The 22,344-nt window shown below is 37.9% G+C and overlaps 1 protein-coding gene across 21 annotated transcripts in view; it reads right to left on the bottom strand.

The window, feature by feature from the left end:
• SYNE1 (spectrin repeat containing nuclear envelope protein 1) overlaps window positions 1–22,344 on the bottom strand; it is a 289,881-nt gene that overhangs the window by 37,216 nt on the left and 230,321 nt on the right. For 20 of the 21 annotated variants that reach the window (XM_033056260.2, XM_033056262.2, XM_033056276.2 and 17 more), the window contains 15 exons: window positions 21,202–21,357; window positions 20,293–20,463; window positions 18,280–18,413; window positions 16,681–16,885; window positions 15,290–15,472; window positions 14,139–14,285; window positions 12,947–13,101; window positions 12,497–12,644; window positions 8,731–8,825; window positions 7,508–7,742; window positions 6,610–6,804; window positions 4,715–4,840; window positions 3,826–3,981; window positions 1,775–1,933; window positions 1,157–1,323 (listed from right to left, as the gene is read on the bottom strand). In XM_033056260.2, coding sequence (XP_032912151.1) covers window positions 1,157–1,323; window positions 1,775–1,933; window positions 3,826–3,981; window positions 4,715–4,840; window positions 6,610–6,804; window positions 7,508–7,742; window positions 8,731–8,825; window positions 12,497–12,644; window positions 12,947–13,101; window positions 14,139–14,285; window positions 15,290–15,472; window positions 16,681–16,885; window positions 18,280–18,413; window positions 20,293–20,463; window positions 21,202–21,357 — 2,432 coding nt within the window. Of the gene's footprint in view, window positions 1–1,156; window positions 1,324–1,774; window positions 1,934–3,825; window positions 3,982–4,714; window positions 4,841–6,609; window positions 6,805–7,507; window positions 7,743–8,730; window positions 8,826–12,496; window positions 12,645–12,946; window positions 13,102–14,075; window positions 14,286–15,289; window positions 15,473–16,680; window positions 16,886–18,279; window positions 18,414–20,292; window positions 20,464–21,201; window positions 21,358–22,344 lie in introns of those variants that run through there. The other variant, XM_033056275.2, reaches the window with a different exon arrangement.

Below are 22,344 nucleotides of genomic sequence, written 5' to 3'. Positions count from 1 at the left end.
TCTAAGAGGTGTTCTCTAGTTTCTGAATGCAATCCCTTTTTTGCTAGAAACTTCCTGAAGGTATTATTAGAACATTTCTCTGAGTGAACATTTCAAAATAATAGCATAAAAAATATATCAGATATACTTTAAGTTCAACAATTGGCAATGTAAACCAAGCAGGCTCCTTGGTGGTAATGCAATGTTCCCTGACTTAATCATTCTGTAAGAAATATATGGTGTTCATTACTTTAAAACAAACTACCATTAAAGGAGCTGGAGCCACTGGAATGCTTCTGCTTACATAAAATTTACTGCTCCCATGCTAACAGATTTCAGAGCAAGAATGCACTAAAACTATATGAAAATAGAAAAGACAAAAAAAGACTATGAAAGTAAACAACCATTTTTGCTGTTCACAGGACTAAACTATTGCTAATGCATATGTCTGTACATCAAAGAAATAGGAATTCTAAAGTATATGAGCTATTTATGCAATTAATGAAGTGCAAAATCATGAGAAAATTATTGTTGGTAATGGAAGGGAGGCTGTAGCATAGTTAAAGAGAAGGTGTTGAAACAAATAATTTTCTCAAACATGTCAAACAATAATCCTGTATTTTTTTTAAGCTCTGAAAATTGCTGTTATAGTTTCGACCTTGAATAAAAAGAGTCTTTAAGCCCAGTGTGCATACATCTACCTGCAGTTAATCTTCTCCATGCATGAAAAAATGATCTGGCAGAAAACTTTTAGACTTAGTTTCACTGTTTTGATTCTGCTGTCAAGAAATTTTTAGAAAAACTACATTTGCATCCAGTTCTAAGTGCCATGTAAAGTAAGATGGTACTAGAGCAAGGCTCACTAAATCTGCAACTGATCCTATGCTGTAGAACCATAGAATTGTTAAGGTTGGAAAAGAGCTTTAAGATCAAGTCCAACTACCACCACCACCATATTATTATAATGAAGCTTTTAAATGACTCTTCTTGAAGAAATGTTATCCTGTACTAAAATGTAAAACAGGAAAGTGAATTTCACAGAAATGTGTTGATGCTTAAGAATAAATTTATTTCAGAATTTATTAAGTAAAGGCAGACAATAAAGGATTATAAATGCATGATATCCAGCATATTAATCCGTCCCACTTAAAACTTAGAAGCAAAACAACTGTCTTACCTGGCTGCAATAAGATCTAGAAGATGCTGCCACCTGTCATTGATCTTGCCAAGTTTGTACTCAATCTCTGATGCCTTACTCTCATGGCTGGCTTTAGCAAGTCTCTCTCCCATTTGCTGAAGTTGGATTTTGTTCTTCTGGGCTACAGCAATTTCCTCTTGATAATCCTAGAGAGTTAAGAGCAATCAGAAGACGGGATACTTATTCTAAATATACTCTGCTCTACACTACAAAAAGAATAGCGCAAAAATACAAGTTAATGTTGTTTTTTTAGTTGATTGGTACAGTGGACTGACAACCTCATATATTTAATGGATATACAAAAACAACTACCAGAAGAATGGAAAAAACCTACCCAACACACAATGCCTTCTATAAATATGTTATAGTTTAACTCATTACAGGCAATTCTGGTTGGACACTTAGTAAAGCATTCAGATGCCTGACTTCGCATTCACTTAAGTTTCTGGTATTCGGGGAGGCCCCATCTCAAGAAAGACCAGAAAATGCTGCATAGTGAGACAACACAAACATCAGAACACATCAGGGTAAGGTAAAACCTTAATTTCAGCTAATTCCCAAACGAGTAAAGTTAGAGTATGTAAGTGTACACTGTACCTTTTTAAGTTTCTCAATCATTTCTTCTATGAGGATGTCACCATTTTGAGACACCTTACTTTCCATTTGCGTCAGCCATTCACAGAGCTCCTTGTTCTTCTCACTGAAGACAGCCCACTCATTCAGTCTCTCACTGACTTGTTGTCGACGCAAGGAGACCTTAAATCATTTGCAAACAATAAACAAAACTAAAATAACAAAAACATTTAAGACATGCTTAAAACACTTGTTCCTCAATGTGAATTCCTCTAGACTTGAAAAAGCATTGCAGCCACTTGCCCTTGAAACAAATTGGAATTGTACAGCAAAAATTTTTGTGACTGTCTCCAAGTTCAGGGGTAAGCGCTGATCTCAGATTTCCTGTTAGCTACATCCTATGCACAGAGACAAGCACCCAAGCGTTAAGCTCAGTAGTCTGTCAATATCTTGTTTCATAATGTCTCTCACCTGAAATTTTCATTAGAAGATAAAAATTTTATTTTCTTACAATTCTTGCTTACTTATAAAATATATTAGGGTTTTTTTAGTCAAAGATATTAAATTAAAAAAGAAAAAGCTTCACCAAAGTATAACAAAAAGATACATAGTACATGCCAAAGTCCAAAAGTCTGTGCCATTTGTGCATGAGCACATGAATACAAAGCTAAATCCAAGATATACTGTATTTTGCAAAAGTAATTTTTCACTTCTGTCTCAATACACTAATTTAATAGATGACTATTTCCTGTGTATAGGCATGACACCTTGAGAGTTTCCAAACACTGAGGTGTGCCCTTACACAAAAGATTAGGCATGACAAGTGAAACAAGCAAATGCTGCAGTTAACACAGAAGGCAGGAAAACACTGCTGCATTTAAGAAATATCTGTAACTGTGGTACCATCTCAGATTGCAGTGGCAGATCAAAATGGACACTGAAATCAAACCAGCAAAGTTATCTCTCCAGTTTCAGACATTGGTACAACTACTTACTTCCTCGCCCTGTGATCTGGGTTATTTCTGACTTTGTATCATAATTTCAGCTGAAAAGATGAAGCTCTTTCACAAATGAAAGTGATGTGCTTTTTAACTACTGCATTAGCTCGAACACGTGATCTTGCATTTCCTTTTTTGTGGTTCTAAAGTTGATGACAGTTTTCCGGAAAGAAGCAGCAGATGAACAAAGGGTTGCACTAGGTTACATCCTGAAACACTCAGCATGCTCAAAACGAAGATAAAGCTTCGTTACTTGGCTCCTTCTTTTACCATAAACATACAATCAATGACTGAATCATAATTTAGATGTATCTACATTTGCTCATTCAAATGCAACTAACTCATAACAATTTCTGTGCTGGCAACTGTAAAGTATTTATCCTACTTTGGGGGTGTTTATGAAGCCTCACAGGTACTTAACATGAGGTAACCACTTCAAGTTAGCCCCAGCATATCTGAACTGCAATCTCTACTGAACCACAGAAACGACATCAGAGTAATCTGAAAAGATGGGTAAGGAACACCCCACTGCCTGGAGTGCAAATCGGAGGTCAGAAGCACACTAACAGTGTGATGTGCCTGAAAAAATTAAACAATAATCCTCAGCTCATTTTGCAGGCAAGCAAGTCACCCTCACACTAAAAGAAATGCAGACACTGAGATCTGAAGAAGGAGAAGACATCCACAGAACTGAAGGTACAATAGGGCAATGCTGACTGGGGAGGGGACATCCTTTCTGAGTACAGGTCTTCCACCAAAGCAAAGGGTAAAGGTATTATTTCTGTGTTTTTTTCCCATGCCATGTCCCACAGCTCACGGCGTGATTAATTCATTGATTTTTCAAGGCAGTTTAAATACGACGTCACAGACATTACAAAGTTCAAGAGATCTAGAAGCACTAACAGTAACTAAAGGAATATTTCAATGGATGTTTCTCCTGACTCAGAAAGAATTCACTTTTGAATATAGGTGTGTCTACATTAATCTTTTCTAAAAGCTGACACTTTTATTCAATTTTTCTCCCAACACTTTTGTAGTCTGCATACTGCTCCCATCAGTGCTCAGGGCTGCACTTGCCTGGTGGCACAGCTCCTCCCACTGCCTGTGCAGGAGCTCTATTCGCTCACTCAGGATTGAGATATCGTCTGCACTGATATATACAGACAGGGTCTCCTTCAGCAGGGAGAGGTGTGCAAGGTCATCTGTCCAGCCTTCAACAGCATTCTCTAACTCCTTGAAAGAAGAGCGCAAGGAAAAAGGATCAGTTTGGTAACAAATAAGAATCTGAGTATGTTGATGAACAGACAAGCAGTGTTACCCACTGATTTAAGTCACATCTGCGCAGACCCACTGTGTCAAGAAGACTGTTTCAGCCCCACCTCAAAGAAAAAGAAAAGCATCAACCCCAAATGTACCAGTATTTTCAGAGTTATGATGGTTATGGTGGTATTGAGTCCCCAGCAGAGAATGAAACATCAGCCTTTTAACAAGAAGTTGTAAACTAAGATACTACTCAACTCTCTGAAGTTTAAAGGTATCTAGGAAGTTCAAGTACCGGTTTGGACCTCCAAAATGCAAACATATAGCCTAAAAGTGCTGTCTAAAATGCCCCATAGTCACTTCACCTCAAACAAAAAGCACAAAACCAGATGTTTAGATACTCTGAGTTTAAATTTGAGTTTAGAACTTCTGTAATAAAAACACACCAATATAAAGCCCCTCTAGTATTTTTCAGACCCTGTTCTGGTATCACTTTGATCAGATCTATAATTACTCTGAAGGATTTGCATTATGGTGAGATCACTCTGGTATTATGGTGTCTATATATTACACAGATATTTTCTTGTCATGGGGATGGCTGACTGGTTTACATCGTCAGTAATATGAACCCAGTTAACAACAGAGAGGTCACTGCACAAAGGCAGGCAAAGACAAGACAACAACCAACAGAGAAGGAGTTCTTTACCTTGCAACGGATCTGCTCTGCATGCAACTCATCATGGTGATCTGGCAATGGCTGAGAAAGCTTTTTTTTGAATGATCTTAGCTTCTCCAGGGAGTCTCCTATGCCCTTTTCACATTTTTCCCAGTCCTGAAAGCAGAATGTTTATTAGACTTCAGTTCTGATCTGTGCTACAGTTAATGTCAGTTGATTTGCCTAAAAATAACATGCCCTGAAAACTCCCTCTAAATAATACTAAAAGTCTCTCTGCTTGAGTCATGTGTAGAAATGTGTAGAATTTTTTGTGTGTAGGTCTCTGTTAGTAGAAGTACACAAGGTCTTCTCTTATTAAAATTCTATCTAGATCCAACTCCATCCTTTCAGCAAAGTCTCTCCCTGGCAAAATTAATTTTCCACTTCCTTTCTTGAATGCCTGTATTAAACACACCATTATTCTTTGAGGAGAGCTTCATTCAGATGCATTAATCTCTGTGGGGAAAAAAAAGTGGTTGGGGAAACTGGTAGCTTCTTTAAATCGGGATTCTAGCAGCTATACCCTGATTTAGTGTTTGTATACCTTCCAAAATTTTTAATGTGTTCAATGCAAACAAACCATATCAAATAACAATAGGGTTTTACTTTCCTCACCTGCTTGTCAAAGTCTTATACTAAAACAAAAAGACCTCTAATAAGCCAGTCAGCCCCCAAAGAATGCCAGTTGTGTGACACCAGAAAACACAGAACCTGTATTGAAACTTGCACTGTATTGAAACTAAGTCTTCTGTTTCAAGATATTCTCCACTGCCTTTGTATTTCTCTCCTTCCTTTTTCTGCAGTCTATGTCAGTATTTCACGATCATCTTGATGAAGAATCAGCCATATCAAATAGCAGGACCTTGCGTGACAATAGCCTATGATGTTCTTATCACACTTCTAGTGCATGGGTCTTCCCATGGGAGAGAATCCTCCATGAACTTTCCCATGAGCTCTTCCTATAGGCTGCAGCTCTTCACAAACTACTCTGGATAGAGTCCCTTCCATGGATTCGTTCCAGACTCCTGGGAACAGACTCCAACAAGGGTTTGGTATGGAGTCAGAGGTCCTGCCAGCAAAACGGCCCTAGCCTGGACTTTCCATGGGGTCACAGATTCCTCTGGGCATCCACCTGCTCTGGTGTGGGTCCTCCATGGGCTGTGGGTGGATCTCAGCTTCCCTATGGACCTCCATGGGCTGTGGGTGGATTTCTGTTCCCCTGTAGAGCTCCGCGACTCTACCATGAGCTGCAGGGTAATCTTTGTTCTGGCTCCTCGAGCGCCTCCTCCCCCTCCTTCACTGCCCTTGTCTGCAAAGTTACTGCTGACACACTGCTGTCTCACTCCTCTCTCTGGATGTAATTGCTCCTGCACAGTAATTTTTTTTTTTTTCATCTTCTTAACTGTGTTATCCCAGAGGCACTACCACTATCACTGTTGAACTCAGCCTTGGCCAGAAGTGTGTCCATCATGGACCCACCTGGCACTGGCTCCATCAGACACAGGGGAAGCTTCTGGCAGCTTCTCACAGAAATCATCCTTGCAGATTCCACCTTGAAAAACTTTGCCACTCAAACCGAATTACAAATACACATAAAAATTTAAAAAGAATTGTGCAAAATAAATTTTTGCTCTGTTTTGAAAACAGGAGTGGTATGGATATACTTTATTGGCAGTATTCTGGAAATATCAGTTACAATACAACAACTGACATGCAAGCCTATTATGAAGGATTACACTCCCAGTTTCAGAGGTGGTGAAGGGAAATAGTTCATGTACTGTAAATGCAGTTCCTGTATTGTCTATTGAGAATGCTTTCCTCTGCCAGGGCTCACAGAGAGAAACCACAGACTTGCTGAAGAAACACAGAAGAAATTGCACACTTACTTTTAGCAGCAAAGCAAGCTGCTTCTTTTGTTGCTCCATTTGAGTGCTAACTACCTTCCAGCGCTCCTGGATTTCAGTAAGCTCTGTCTGCAGGACTGCCTCAGCTCCACTGTCAGCAGAGAGCAGCAGCTGCTTCCCAGCCTCCACAGTGAGGATGTAACTCCCTTGCTGTCTTAAGAGAACTTTCTCTTTAAGCTGAAAATATTAATAGTTTTCTGTCAGCTTAGTCCTTTTAATTACAATTAGCACTTAATTACAATTCAATCATTCACTCTAAGCGCATATTTTAATTATGCATGAGTTACGGCCCAAATACTCTACCCTAACATCTTCACAATCATTTACTGCAGCAGACCTTTAGAAAATTTCTCCAAGAAGATAAAGACATGAAAGACTTCTTTCTCCCCATTAATGTCAGTATCTCAATTGCTCTTAAAGAGGAGTTCCTGTAGAGCCTGTTATCCTTATAAGGGTTATTATTATTATTATTATTATAATTATAATATCCATCTTCCAGTAAAAAACTTGAAGACACCAAGCTGCTTACTAAATACTGTTAACCTCTCATGAAGATGGACACTCAAGGAATCCTTGTTAAATAGTATAAATCCTTAAGCAGGTCATCATTATCTTTTCAAGACTGTTTCAGTGTGACACTGGCTGAAAGCAAAAACAGAAACAAACATGGCTTGAGAGCGAAGGCCCAATAAGTTCTCTCTTTCAAGTTCTTTATGAAATTCACCTTTGTTTCCATCACACTTCTGATGCTATGCCAGTTCCAAAAGAGAACTGGCAGAGCAGACAGGCTTAATCTAAGACATTTAAAAAAGTATTTTAATGGTGAAGACTGTAAGAAAAGCAGGGATTCTTTCATTTTCTTCAAACACGCTGGACATACCTGCACTTCATCCAGCAGCACTCTTGCTTGCTGCAGTGGGATAGGAGCACTGCCCAGCTCAGTTACTGGCTGACAGGACATCTCCAGCAACCACTTGCGCAGTTTCTCTGCCAGCTCCCTGTAGCGCTGCCACTGGAGAATGCGGCTGTCAATGATCCCCCGCATCTGCTGCGCCCGGCGAATCACCCCTTGCCACTGGTTACTCAGAAGAGTCAGATTCAGATTAAATTCATCCCTATCACAAATGGATAAATAATAAAAATAACATAGCAACTTTCACACTTTGATATATTTGCTTAATGAAACAAACAAGTGAAAAGGAAGGTGTCTATCAGCAAAATTACAAAACACTAAGAGAAAAGCACTGAAGTCTCATGAACACTGACTGAGGATAAGAACTTTACACTTTACATACTACGAGAATTAAAGGGATCCAATTATTGAGACCTTAAAACCCCCAAACCACTAATGCACAAAACTCTTCTACCTTCTTCCCAGAAACACACACAGAAAACCCACAGGTTTTGCCAGTTTGGATTAGTCAAAATTCATAGTAAATCACGGAGATTTCATAATTCAGCCCCAGATTTACTACTAAGTTCTAAGCAGGCATTAAGATACACACAGCATTAATACAATTCTCACATTCCAATAAAATAGTTCATCTTTGTACTATGATAACCTTAGCAAAGTCAATACATATGCACAAGCGTGAAGCCACTGGTGTTCCACCAACTTTCATTCATTTGATCACCAGTGTTTAAAATAAAATCTCAGGCAACAATGAATTCCTATTCCATCACATTAAGGCTGCAGGTGCTTTTATATGGCAGTAGGGAATCCTCCTGGTAGAGATAAATCCCCAGGTGGCATAAATCAAATATAGTGACCCTAAATGAGTCCTTCGGTGAAAGCAACATTTTGAAAATACATCAGAATAGATATGTATGCAACACGCGTGCTATTCCAAGACAAACCTTTGTCAGAGAAGCAGCCTCAGAAGGCTGTTGTACTCCCCAATGCCTTCACATGCCCCATAGCATTCTAAAGGACAATGTCTTAAGGTCTGGCTATTAACAGCTTAACCAGAGTAACGGTAACTTGCACTTCAGAAGAGCATGATCTGAACACTGTCATCTGCTACCTTTTCTGTTTGGAAGTCTCTCACTAGTCTAAGTATAACTTCACATAACCAGTAGCAGCAACAATACAGCAATGTCTACCTGTCGTCCACCTGTCCTTGTTCTAGGAGGTGCTGCCCATCGGAGATAATTGAATGCAAAATCTGCTGGCGGCTGAACATCTCTGCCTGGAATAGCTGTTGTACAGGAGACAAGGATGTTAAAACAAGATCTTGCATTTTAATTGTCTGTATGCACTGACAAAAATGAATTTTCATGTATTTAATCTTATTACAGATAAATTCAATGGGAGTTTTGTCATGATCATAATAGAAACATATTGCAAACTCTCGTTTTAGAGGTAATTACTGCTTCTAGTAATTATTACTAGTTTCTCAAGACCAATATTATAAAGCTAAATTATATCAGCAGGAGATAGGTTTTATGTTTCTGAGTACAGTTGTGTGATTGACATTATAATTTACAACAAAATCCAGACAGGGTGTTTTTGGCTTGGACAGAAAGAGCACTTTTTATTTTTTGACTTGTTTAAGAATTTCATAATCTTTTGCTCTATTATACAGACCATGTGTGATAGTGTTATATAAACTTTTAATACACTTTTATATTGCCAACAGAGATTTAAATGAAATAGCTATGCATTGGAGCTAGAAAAAAAATTTTCTACTTCTTCCAAGTTTTCATATTTATTTTACAATTTCCCCCACAAATAACAATGGCATAGTAAACTTCCACAATACTTTTAAAACCCTCTTATTACTTGATGTTACTTAACACAAAAAATTGCCTAATTACTACTTAAGCAAACATAACTCAAGTGTAAATACTACTTAGAATTATTTTTAAAAACAGTTTTCTTTTAGTAACGGACCATGTCTCTGCATAAGGCTCTTCAGGAATATTTTTATGTTAATGAATGTAAATTCAGGCATTACTGGACCCACTTTATGTTCAAAAGGTTTACAGAGAGATTCAAAGAAAAAGTATACTGGTATCAAGCTTGAGATTTTTTTCCTTTTGTTAGTGATTTACAGTTGATAGAAGTTCACCCTTGCCTGAACTAAGAGCCACTATTCTCCACGCCTGTTATATGGCATCCCACCAGCTCAAATTGTGATTGCACCAATCCCTGCATCTTCACCTGCCAATAGAACATCCACTGTCACCTGCACATTTAAATCCCTCAAGCACACTGCATGCAGTTCAGGTCTTCTGGATGATGCAGTAACTTTTAAAAATGAGATTTTGCCTCTCTGAATCACTGAGTTAACTCTGAAGTGATACTTGGATGATACATTTTCTCATAGAAAGAAATAGTGTTGTCTGATTTTGTCACAGTAATATTTGATACTGTTCTTTGAATACCTTGGCACTTATCATTGACCGAGCCTGAATCAGAGGGAAACTGAATGGCATTATTATCTCATGAATGAAGTCACAATAGTGTGACACTGAGAATTTCAGAAAGCTGGGAAAAAAGGCAAAAATTTACTTTCTGTCACATCTATTTTTGTCAAGTTAGGGGACCTGAAGCACAGGAGGTAACAGCATCTACAAGCATTGTTGACAGATCAAGACTAAACAAAACACAACTGGCTGCAACTGGTTAAACAAGACCCTCACACAAAAACCCCAACCTTTCCTGCCCTCCCCCCACTCCACACCCTCAAAAATCTGAAAACAAAACAAAACAAAACTAAAAACCAGAAAAAACAATTCATTCAAAAGAGAAAATTTTATTAATATTTTAGGAGGACAGGTGAAATAAAAGCTTATCAAGCATGAGAAACCCTGCTTAGAGTGGAAGTATTCCAGTCCTATACAAAAGTAGAAATATTTTGGCCACCACCCACTTCCTTTCCATATTTACACCCTGTACCTAAGAGGGATACTTCATAACCTGGGACCACTTGTCACCCGAATTTATTCTCATATGTAGATCACCATGAATTGCAGAAACAGGACTTCAGAGGGCGGGGAGAGGAGGGAAAGTGTTGAAACACACAACACCAGCACACTGGGAAAAAATTCAGTAATTGAGTTGGCAAGGAACTTCCTTCCCCTTCCCCTGGCAGCACTTTCTCAAGTGCTTGTCTCAGTGCATTCCCAGTGCACGGGAGCCCCAAGCACTGTCCCATGTACTGGAGAGCCCTGCAAGAGTGATTATGAGATTGTCCTGGCAGACTGATGCAGATGTCAGTGTTAGTACATGATGTCTGAAAAAGCTATCACCTCCACCTTGGAAACTCCACCAGGAAGATATTTCTAAATAAGGCCACTGGAGTGATTGGAGCATTCTTCAGGTAAAGATCAGTAAAAGTTATGAGTCACTGGAAAGGCAGTAATAGAGCTGAAAGCATCTCAATATCTATTCTAGGAATTCAGGTGGAAACTGAGTATTTTCTCATTATTTTCAAAAATACAAAGCAAAACATTGTGAAAATGCATCTCAAGAAGTTGAGATTTGATGCTTTCAGCCACAAGGAGTAGAAAGAAAATTCTTAGCGACTTTCAGGAAGCACTGTAATTAATACATTTTCATTATAAAAATTGCCAAAAATAAGGTTAAAAAAATGAAAGCAGGTTACTTTTTTAAGGATGAACTGTGGTATTTAGAAAAACAGATATTAACCATCTGACTGCTGAGATTACTTTACAGTTTCAAAAAAAACGGCTTAAATAGAGTGCCCAAGTAATGCTCATCTGTGCAGATCAAAGTTTCAGGAAAGAATTAAACTGAGATCTCAAGACAAATAAATGCAAAAAGATTGCCCTAACTCCCTTCAAATAATTATAGCTATGACTAGACAAAACAACAGTAGGAAATTATTCACTTAGCAATGATTTCTGATCTCAAAGACCTGAGAAGTTTAAACTTACATAGACTGTCCAGTTAATGCTGGCAACAATGAAAGGAAATTAAATGGGTGCCATTTGTGAAAGCAAAAGCAGTTAGATGCTAAGGCAATTGTATGCTAAAAATGGTTGTGAATTACTTTTTGCTATTAGACACTCATTCAAACACTATGCTGTGAGATATAAGGCAGGAGAGGGGGAAGGACGTAATTCTTCCTGTAATCCGGCCTGAGTCTAGGGGAAGGTCAACTGAAAAAGTTGTGGGAACTGAAACTACTGGGGCCACATGGGAGCTCTGGTATGAAAATTGACTTCTTTTACTTGATCTTTACCAGGATTCTTGGCAGTAACAATATGGGTGGAAAAAAATGTGTCCCACTTGACTTCAGAGGAATCATAAACTCTGAATCTAGTACTAGTAAAAACTCTGAATCAGTTTTTCCCTGAAGCAAAAGCTGTGCTAGCTCTTGATTTTTTACAAACAAATGACTCTAGCATGCAGCAAAGACCAAATGAGTTTGTTCTCCAAGGAAATGTTATCAAATGGAGGCCCTATGGTGAATTATAACTCAGTACTTGACAGAAAACTCTTTCTTTAAAATGCTTTTCAAAAGCTATATGCATTGATAATTTAGTAAACAATAAACATAATCAGAATGGAGATTTCTACCGTTATGAGTGAAGGCAAAGAGACAAACAACATGAGAATTGTTAGGTTTTTAAATGAGCTTTGGTTCCCTTGGTACAAACGAATCTGAAGTAGACTAAATGTAGGGGACACGCACTCATAGGCATAGTGATACATTATGAGACACTCAAGTCTTCCTTCACACTGGTTATTATTGACATATTTGCATGTTTCTAAGTTTTCCTCATATGGCATACGCAAATACAATTCAAGGCATGGTATTGTATAATTCAAAAAAGAATGTGCATTCCTTCTATGTACAAATAGTATGTGTTTTAGCGATGTATATACATGATTACTTGCCTCATGTTCCCTCTGTTGCTCTAAAAGCCTTTGGTAGTTTCCTGAAACCTCTACTGCCAACTTCTGCTCAGTCTGAACTAATAAATCCATCCAAGTCCCACATTTCTCCAAGAAGGTCTGCTGCTGCAGCAAGAAAGACTGCAACTTACTGAAAGAAAGAAAGAGATGGATTCAGGTAATTCGAAATCAGATGGTAACACCTTACCCACTTAGTTGTCTCATTAAATTTATTTATTCAATACTTAGAAAAGTAGTAGTCCTACTCATTTCAAATCCTATTGATTTGTGGCAAAACGAGCATCTCAGCTCAATAGCTTTGCTCTTTTCTTATAAATACACCAAAAAAAAAGGAACCTTGGTCAATAAAATACCTGAAATATTTCTGTATTCTGCAAAAGGTACACTTTTTGACTTGTAGAAAACTGTAGAAAAATCTTGATTTATTCCCACCTGAATCTCTCCGTAGTCTGAGATGAGATCAGAGACCAATGTCTGTTCAGGTTCTGCATCCTTTTGATTTCCTTGTCATTCAGAGGCAGCCTGTAACCCAGCTCATTAAGACGGTCCAACTCAGGGGCCATGCTGCTGAACTTCAGCATTTGACTCTGCAACAGACATTAAAAGTGATAACCTGGAAGTTCAGGGATTACATTATTATTGACTTGAAAACTATGATCTAGCACTTAGTTAAATTTAGAATGGCCTTGGTTGCCACCAAGTGGTAAGCAATCTCTATGCCAGGGAAAAAAAATGCATTTCCAGTTTTCATCTTCTGGTCCCAGACCAGGAGAAGACCTGTGTTCATGTTTAAAAGTGTGCAGAGAAGTATACTCAAATTGCACTGAAGTATTTTGCTGAATTCATGATTTACAGCTCAGAGTTGAAGAAGCCATTACACTGCCAAAATAAGTGAGCCTTTTTCCTTGTTTCTCAGCCAGATTTGTAGGTTGGTAAATTCCCATTGAAATTATTCAACTTTCTATTTTTTGGTTTTTGTTTTGCAGTACAGAAATACTCAATTCACTCCATAAGCAAAATGCTCTGCTCTTTAGCATGTAAAAAGTGGAATTCTGCCTGTAGTTAATTTTGATAGAAAAATAATGGAAGATTACAATGACAAATATAGTCAAGATGGCAAAGTTCAGCAGCTTCCTGTCATGGTCCCTGAAAAAAGGAGAGGGAGAAAAGAAGATCCACAAAAAGACAAGAGTACAAGACCTCAAATGGAGATCACAACATTTACACACTAAATGTTTCTTCAGTATATCAAGTTACCCAAATGTATAAATTACTTCATACCCAAATGAGATACCACTGAGACAGGAATTGAATAAATTCAAAAAACATTGGGAGAAAACAAGATGAAGGAAATCTCCAAAACCTGCTACAGTATCCATGCCCATTTTGTTCTGTTATTGATTTTATTCTGAACAGTTTGACTGCCCTTTTCATCTTTACTCAGGGACAATGTGACAATTATTCCTTGACTGCCATCAAATTTTACATTCTCAGTCTTACACTTTTCATGAGGGATAGTCCTTCACCACCTATAGAATGCATGTATGATATCTATGCATACCCTGCACTACAAACAACCAGGTCAAGAAGAAAAACCCCAGCACTTCCTTCGTTTATTTGTCACCTTGAGCTGCTCCATTCTACTCTGTATTGCCAAGACATCAGATGAGTGACTGGGATCCTGTTCTTTCAATGTTTCTTCTGCTTCTTTTATCCAAGTCTCAAGGACTTCCAGGTTCTTGGCAAAGGTTTGATAGTCCAGGACTCCAGCCTTGAATACAAAAGGATCCACAGTTTAATAACTTCAGCTTCACAGCCTCCTTATTGACATTACAATCTCGTTTATTCGTTTATTCTCATATAGATTTGCAAACAGTTGAATTGGCTAGGAGCAATTGTAACTCCTGCTTTGCTTGCGGACTGTTGAATTCGATTTTTTTTTTTAGGTTAGACAAGAATTTTTGATCATAGCATAGGCAACATTTCAACAAAGGGCATAACTCTCTCCTTACCTTGAAACAGAGAATCTTTTCTAACTTTCTTCTATGAAAGAAACTTCTTTGTTTAATTTACTGCCAGCAGAGAGAACTAGTAATTCTTACTGCAATTTTAAATTAAAAACTTTCTTGTATTTTTTCTCCTCACAGTACAGTGATACTATAAGCACATCTCACACACTGCTGGATTTCTTGAGTAAATCCTCTTTTTTCTTACAGAAGCTGATACCTTGGCTTTTTCAGTCCAAATAGTTTTCTATGGAATACATTCTTCCACTTCTTTTTTGCTCTTTAGTCCCTGGTGACACAAGCAATTTGGCAACATCTACTAAACAGGGTTTGACACAAATGGTAGGTGTCAGTCTGGTCACTGACATTAATACGAATGGCAAAAAATCAATTCTACGTGACATTCAGAATCACTCATTTCTTTTATTGTTGAAGAAATAGGTCGGAAGAGCGGCTGTCAGCAGGAAAGCAGTAGCTGTGGATCCAGCTGTTAGCACTATCGTTGTGTGCTGAAAATATGGCCACCTTGGCATTCCAGACAGATGCTTTCCTGCATGAGGTTTGCTATCCTTTTCCTAGAATTTGGACCTTATTACAAGCTCTCTTTGCTGGACTTGAGTATATTTTCTACTGTCAGCTTTGGCTTCCAGGGAAGTCTAGGAAAAGCTGTCTAACAGGTAACACTTTTCCCAGGCAGATTTAGCTAATTTATGTGTTTCAGGGACCACAGGATGCTCACATTTGAGGACTGTAAGCACTGTCTGCATACCTGAAGCGCAGCCTGCTGCTTGCGGAGAGCCTGCTCTAGGGTTGACAGATTCTGGTTCAGAGAGAGATGATCAGACTGTATGGCTGCTGCTGCTGAAGCCTCCACCTGGCTCTTTAGCTCCTCACCCAGTTCTTGAAGAACAACCAGAGACTCCTGTGCTGTTTTCAAATCCGTGAGTACATCCTGTGGCAACACAATGAATAAGGACATGAATATTTAACCTCACACTCTGGTGGTGTCATCATCCCCTGATTTAAAGCAAGAATGAAACGACTGAACTCAAACACTGTAAGGAAAACTTGTATTTACTACTGCATTTCAATATCAAGCTTTCCAGTTACATTCTGTATGACTAGAAGAAATAAAAAAGATATCTCGGAGAACCCGTACTGAAAGGAACAGAAAAAACACAGTGCTCTACTACCTTTGAGCAAGCCTGAGCTGCTGATGAGGCAATAACTGTTGAAAAAAACCTTTTGAATTTACTGACATGATGGTCCTGAGCAGTGGCAGCCCTCACTGTGAATTGATTAAGGTGTAGGCCTCCCTTTTATTCCTGCTATGATTTACCAGGAAGGCTGAAAAAATATCTTTTGTAAATGGCCTAACATGATTGTTAAAGAATGGGACATCAGGAAATAAATTATTTGAATCAAACCATTTGAATTACCAGTCCATGGTGCCTGACCATGGCAGCAAATTCTCCAAAAGATCATGAACATGTTTATTTTTTAAACACTAATATGCTTTGTTTTTTTTTTTCTCATTGCAATTGTTTTGCTAACATTTTATCTTTTTGGTCAATGACACTTAACATTAACTTAAGCTCAAAAGAACCAAAATATAAGTACAGAGTAGAGATAAACTATTCTGCTGCCTTGAGATACAATCTTGAAAAAGGAAGAAGCTCAAGATATCAGAATGAATAGTGCCCTTCCATAAGAAAGGATAAAGACATCTCCATCATTCTGAAAATGTGAACAGTCTTGATTGGTGGGAATATAATCAAAGGATTTTGAGTTTCTTTCTATTATAAGGAACTCAAAAGACTTGGTAGAGATAGTTTCCCAAGCATGAATACCTTCATTAAGCAGGAACTTAAGACTGAATCAAATGATGTAATTTATCCACCTTTTCCAGACAGAAGACTTTAAATACAAGCTTCTGAAACAAATTCACAAAAACTAATGCAGTGATCAAAATTTAGACACTCATAAGATTTGTGTAGCAGACAAAGCTGTCTCTCCTATGCCTAAGTTGCACAGTAAAATGAAATATGTTAGTACACAAGATTCCAAAGCACCAACTACAGTGTTTAGCAATGGAGAGCCTCTTGAGATTTGTTTCAGGCCACAGAGCTGAGAAAAGCTGCGAAGCTTAACTGAACATACATTGCAGTCCTGAATCCAAGCAGTAACTTCCTCATCAGCGATGTCTTTGCTGGTTGCAGTCCTCAGGAGCTCGTTGGTCTGCTCTTCTCGCTGCCGGAGCGTGGCAGAGCACTGCTGGTGGCAGTCCTTGTACCTGTGCCACAGCTGGAGCAGGGCCCTGCTGGCACGCAGCCGCTCCGCGATCTCCTGCAGGAGGTTGTTCCACCTGGGGAAGAGACTGCATGAGCGATCGAAGCCTGGGAGTCCACGATAGCTATCTGTGTCCCTCTTTCTCCCTGCTGTGTCCCATGGTCTCTTGACTTTGAAAAAATTTGGTAATAATCAAGATCCGGACATTTGGTGAAAATAATACCAGAGCAAGAAATTTCTGTTTCAATGCCAAACCAGGCTGTTCTGAGCTGTCACAATTTGTTTGATCTGAGCTACATCTTGGATGCTGTTTATTAATGCTGGTGGTCAGAGCTGCTCACTTTTTGTAGTGAACCTCCTGCTATTTCCACGTAGTACCCTCAGCACCCCAAAGCATCCATGACTAACCATGCAGTGCCAATAGCAGATTCCTGTGAGGGTCTAAGAGGCCCAGAATAGCTGTAAACAAGACACCAATTCTTCTCCTGCCACTTCCTCCCAAACTCTGAGACAGTATTTAAAGTCATAAAGCTCTGTGTAACTCACTTGTAAAATACTCCCAGACATATTAAAAAATCTTTATATTTCTATTATCCAATTAAAAATCTAATCGCCCTTTGAATACCCTCCTATAATAATTCCCCACTGAAATTTTTGTTCTAATAGCAACCAGGAACACATGCTTTCTCAAATGTGCTTGTAGTTACCAAACTGCCTAATTGTTTCCTTACCAAAGAAAATAACAATATTTTTCAATTATTATTATATGATGAAAAGCAAAGGTTTTGGAGCAAAAATCCTGCTAGCCATCACTGAAACTGATAAATTCAATGGTATCTTGGGTTAAATAATCTCTCCTCCCACTTCCAGTTTCTGGACGTGTTTTGTGTTCTGGACTGAACACAGATTAAAATAAACTTGGAGTAATTCTGTTTATGAAAATTCCCAGTTTTCCATCAAACTATCTTTTCTCTTCTGGATCTTCCCTTCAAGTATCTGAGTAAACCATTTACCAGCTCTTGCCTGAATTCAAAGCTGGGGAAGCTGTTTGCCAAGGTACTGGTGAGGGACTTAGATCTTTCTGTCTATGATGCCCTTCCTACAACTAGAAATAGCAACCTAAAATTTGGGGAAGCTGATGAAAACCACTGAAACACTGCAAACAAAATTTTCAGATGCAGTTCTCAAATTTCAAGTGCAGTATGATATTTATGAATCTTGCTTGGTAGTGAAGCACAAAGTAAAACTACTGACATTAATGACCAAATGCTCAGCGGAGAAGGTATTCCATTTATTATGAGCAGTAAATGAGAGTTTTACTCCAGTCCTTGGCAAAAGGAATAATCCTGCCTGTTCCAACAAACTCCTCATGACCCCAGGAACTTAAAATAATAAAATATAAGAGAATGGAAAACTGGATAATGAGAAATACAGATTTGCTACTGAAATTAAAACAAAGGCATTTTCTACCTCATATTCACTTCTTTCAGAGTGCTGGTAAGTGTTTCAGTCACTGGTGGGTGACATTCTTTCAACAACGCATTGGTCACAGAACCAAATTTCTGTAAGTTATTCTCTTGTTTTTCCAATTCATCTTGTAGGCTCTAAAGTAGAATAATAATGAAACAAAACAAAACCATGAGTTAATAAAATTTCATGACGTAGAAACATTTCAAAATAGCGTGCATCAATTGCATTAGATTATGAATGAAAACTTTATTTCATGTGTTTTGTATAAATAGGTTGTTTAATATAAAGATTTTTCTTGGATTAATTTGATTTTATATAAAATACAGTAAAAAGTAAATTTTATTTTTTGCAAAATATAAAAATCTTGCAAAAGAAATTATTCTAAACGAGTACTTTTGTACAGAATGTGTAAGTACATGGACTGATTCAGATTTAAAAACTTAACAGATGGATGAAAACTAACTAAATAACATTTTCCTGTTTAGAACAAGATGAAAACAATATAGAGAAAGCCACATTCAGAAAATAAGGGTCTCACTCTTTCAGTTACCACCCTGATGTATGTCTGTCAGGGAAGTGTCTTTTGTCCAGCAGAGGGAAATGAGGCTGATGAGGGAACTGGAGCATCTCTCTTACAAGGAAAGGCTGCGGGAGCTGGGCCTGTTCAGACTCAGGAAGAGACAACTGAGAGGGGACCTCATTATTGTACATAAATATCTAAAGGGGATGTGCCAAGAGGATATTTGCAGGCTCTTCTTGGTGGTGTCCGGCAACAGGAGAAGAGACAATGAGCATAAACTGATGCACAGGAAGCTGCAGCCGAATATGAGGAAGAACTTTTTTACTGTGTGAGTGACCATGGACTGGAACTCACTCTCTGGATAGTCCAGAGAGGCTGTGGAGTCTCCCTCACTGGAGATACTCAAGATCCATCTGAACACAATCCTGCACCATGTGCTGTGGAATGACCCTACTTGAGCAGGGAGGTTGGACCAGAAGACCCACTGTGGCCATTCCAACCTTACCCACTCTGTGACTCTCTAAAAATGTTCTTTTTTCTTTTTTTTAAAAAATATTTTTATGTACATTATTACAGTTTGAATTCCCAGAAAATCTCACCCATAGTTTATACTCAAAATCTTAATCAGCAAAAAAGTAATTTTCTCTACCTATTGTTTTACCTACTCCTTCTCTCTAACATGTAAAATCTAGAAGCATGGCTGCAAAGTTTATTCTTGAATTTTCTTTAAATCCTGGTTTTGAAAGTGCTGTCCATGCTTAGCTAATTTGGCTCTATATATGTCTGCAATTTAAATCACACAAACATTTAAGTGATTAGGTAAATTTAAATTTGCTGTTAAATACTAACAGAACAGAATAAGAACAGAAGTTCCTCTACTTTGGGCATCTGGAAATGTTTGCATATTTATTTTTGATTTCAAAGACAAAACCTTTTGTTGAAATAAAAGGGGTTTTATGTAATAACAATAATTTGAATATTTTTATTTAATTAAATTAATTTGGTTCCACTATTATTGATTTATAAATCTATAAAGGGAATCTCCTTCTATTTTATGCTTTTTTTACAATGGTAAATTACTTGAATATGTGAGTGTCTCAGCTCCAGGAACATTATTTTTTTTGATCATCAATCTACTGCAAGGTTGGTGGGGGACTAAAAATGTGATCTCAACATGCACCTGTAGCTCCAAAGCCTGATGAAGTACCATGAGAGACTTCAGTTTTAATGGCCATTAGCATGATTTAAAAACTTGTAACAATTTCATGGTATGGCTCAAAATTATAAAGAATGGCATCAAAAATCTAAAAAGAAAACAACTATCCCAAATTAATTTTTCTGCAAAATGCAGTGGCTGGTTTATATATTCTCCCAATGTCATATGATTTTAATGTGCCAATATGTCTTCACTTCTACTTCTTATGGGCCAAAATCAGCCAAAACATACAGTTATCTGCATCCATGCAATTTCAGACAAAATTAACTCTCTTCACCTGAAGTTTATCTACTTGCACTTTCACAGCTTCCAGAGACCCAGTAAGAAGATAAAAACGGGACAAAGAATATCTGGCTTCTGTCAGGTAATTGTTCAGCTCTTCATAAGCCACTTTGTAAATGCTCCACTGATCAAGAACAGATTGCAACAATATCTTCAGTTGGCTAACCTGGGAGGAGGGAGGAATAAACACAGAAGTAAATTAAAAGCATTCAAGCTGTTGGGATTTGTTTAAATTATTTTCTTCCTTTGGATCTCACATGTCCTTCTTGTCCTACATGCCTGATGTTAAACCTCTTGGATAGTGAAGATTTTATACAACCATCAGCTGGGCTTACACTGGGAACAGCATAAAGTTCTACTTCTTTTTATAAAGGTTGGATGGAAGGGACTGTAAAGATGTCAAAATTCATTTTCTTTGTCCAAAGCAGGATCGAGAGAAATTTCTTGAGACTACACATATCCCTAAGGCAGGGAAATCAGCCTAGGGAATCAGCAGAGAGGCTAGCACTAACACACTGCATTCCTGAGAAAGTAGACTGATGCCAATCAAACTTTGAATGCTGAAAATTAATGCTGATCTCTTCCTTATTCTGTGAGACCTGTGGGTTTGAAAAGTTAATTCCTGACAGATAATTTGATACCTTTACACTAAATATCAGGAAGCATGTAAAAAGCTTCAATTACAAAGACTAAAAGCATTGTTGAAACAAGAAATATTTTATCCATTTTATGTGGAGTGTACACACAAACTTGTGGATTGATGGCTAGAGAGATGGAAAGAGGGACAATTCAGAATATCTTCCCCTACAACACAGAAGAAATCCACTAGCTACAACTTTTAATTCTCCCTCTCCTCCATGTCTTATTCCTAGAGCTGTGATTTTCCCATTATAAATTCTTTTACCATGTGATCCAAATTGGCCCAGGAATGGTTAATTTCTTGCAGTGTATTCATAACAGCAGAAGAGACTTCTTCTTTCTTGTTTTGTACCAAAGAAAGACCACTCTGTTCCACGTTCTCTACTTCTTTTTCCTTTGCTCTTATTGATTCTTCTAATTCCTAAAAAAAAAAACCAAAAAACAAAACAAAACAAAAAAACCACCCTGAGTATTTTTGCTTGTTTAATTGGATAAATAATACCTTGATATAGAAAAGATGCCCATAAGTTCGTTAGTTTTTAAAAAAGGAGGCATGCTGGCATATTTTGACTTTTTATTCTCAAGGCATTTACAACCCATCAGCAATTTGAATATTTTATGTTCCCTTTAAATCTAGCAGTTTGTTGTTGATTTAAATAGCAGCATGTCCTCTACATAAAACTTCTGTATAATTTTCTGCTCTCTTGTAAGAGTAAAAAACTCATTAAAAACAGCCATTTCTACCTGGGAAACTACCTATATAATTTCATAGCACAGTGCAGGGAGATCCAAGAAAGTCCTGCAGTGCTCTGACTCTAATGGAAGCTCTGGGGCTTCAGGCAGCACAAACACGGAGTCTGAGCAGAGTGGGGCAGTAAGGCTTGCAGGCTTCAGGCCAGCACAGATTTGTGTTTACCAGTATGATAGAGAAGGCAGACTGTGAGATGACAGCAACCTTGTGTTACCCCTACACATAATCATGTGATCTCAGGTTATTTTGTAATTTTCTGCAAGCCTCTCCTTACTGAGAGAAACAGATCAACGGAGAAAGAAAAGAATACAACAGAACTCTGGTCAACCTGAAACCCCACATCTTTCAATAAATGTCACCTCTTGTGAATCCCAAAACACAAGTGAATCATTGCCATAAGAGACTTTACATTGTAGATAGTTGGGCAAGTATTTGAAGCAAAATTCTCCCCAGTCTTGCAAACATTTGTTATAAACAGAATTTATCCCTGCACAAATACAACACACTTTTGTCTATATACATATTCCTGAGAGAATTTTCATGGCATTATTTATTCCCAGCCTTTTATTTTCTGTATTATTTCACATTTCTTCAAACATCTAGCCATGTCCTTGTTCCAGAGCACAGTCAGAGTAATACATCCTTTTTTTACCAACT

The sequence above is a fragment of the Catharus ustulatus genome, chromosome 3 (genome assembly GCF_009819885.2).
Source record: "Catharus ustulatus isolate bCatUst1 chromosome 3, bCatUst1.pri.v2, whole genome shotgun sequence".
Taxonomy (NCBI): domain Eukaryota; kingdom Metazoa; phylum Chordata; class Aves; order Passeriformes; family Turdidae; genus Catharus; species Catharus ustulatus.
The sequence above is the reverse complement of the archived record's forward strand: the minus strand, read 5'-3'. Positions and strand labels throughout refer to the sequence as shown.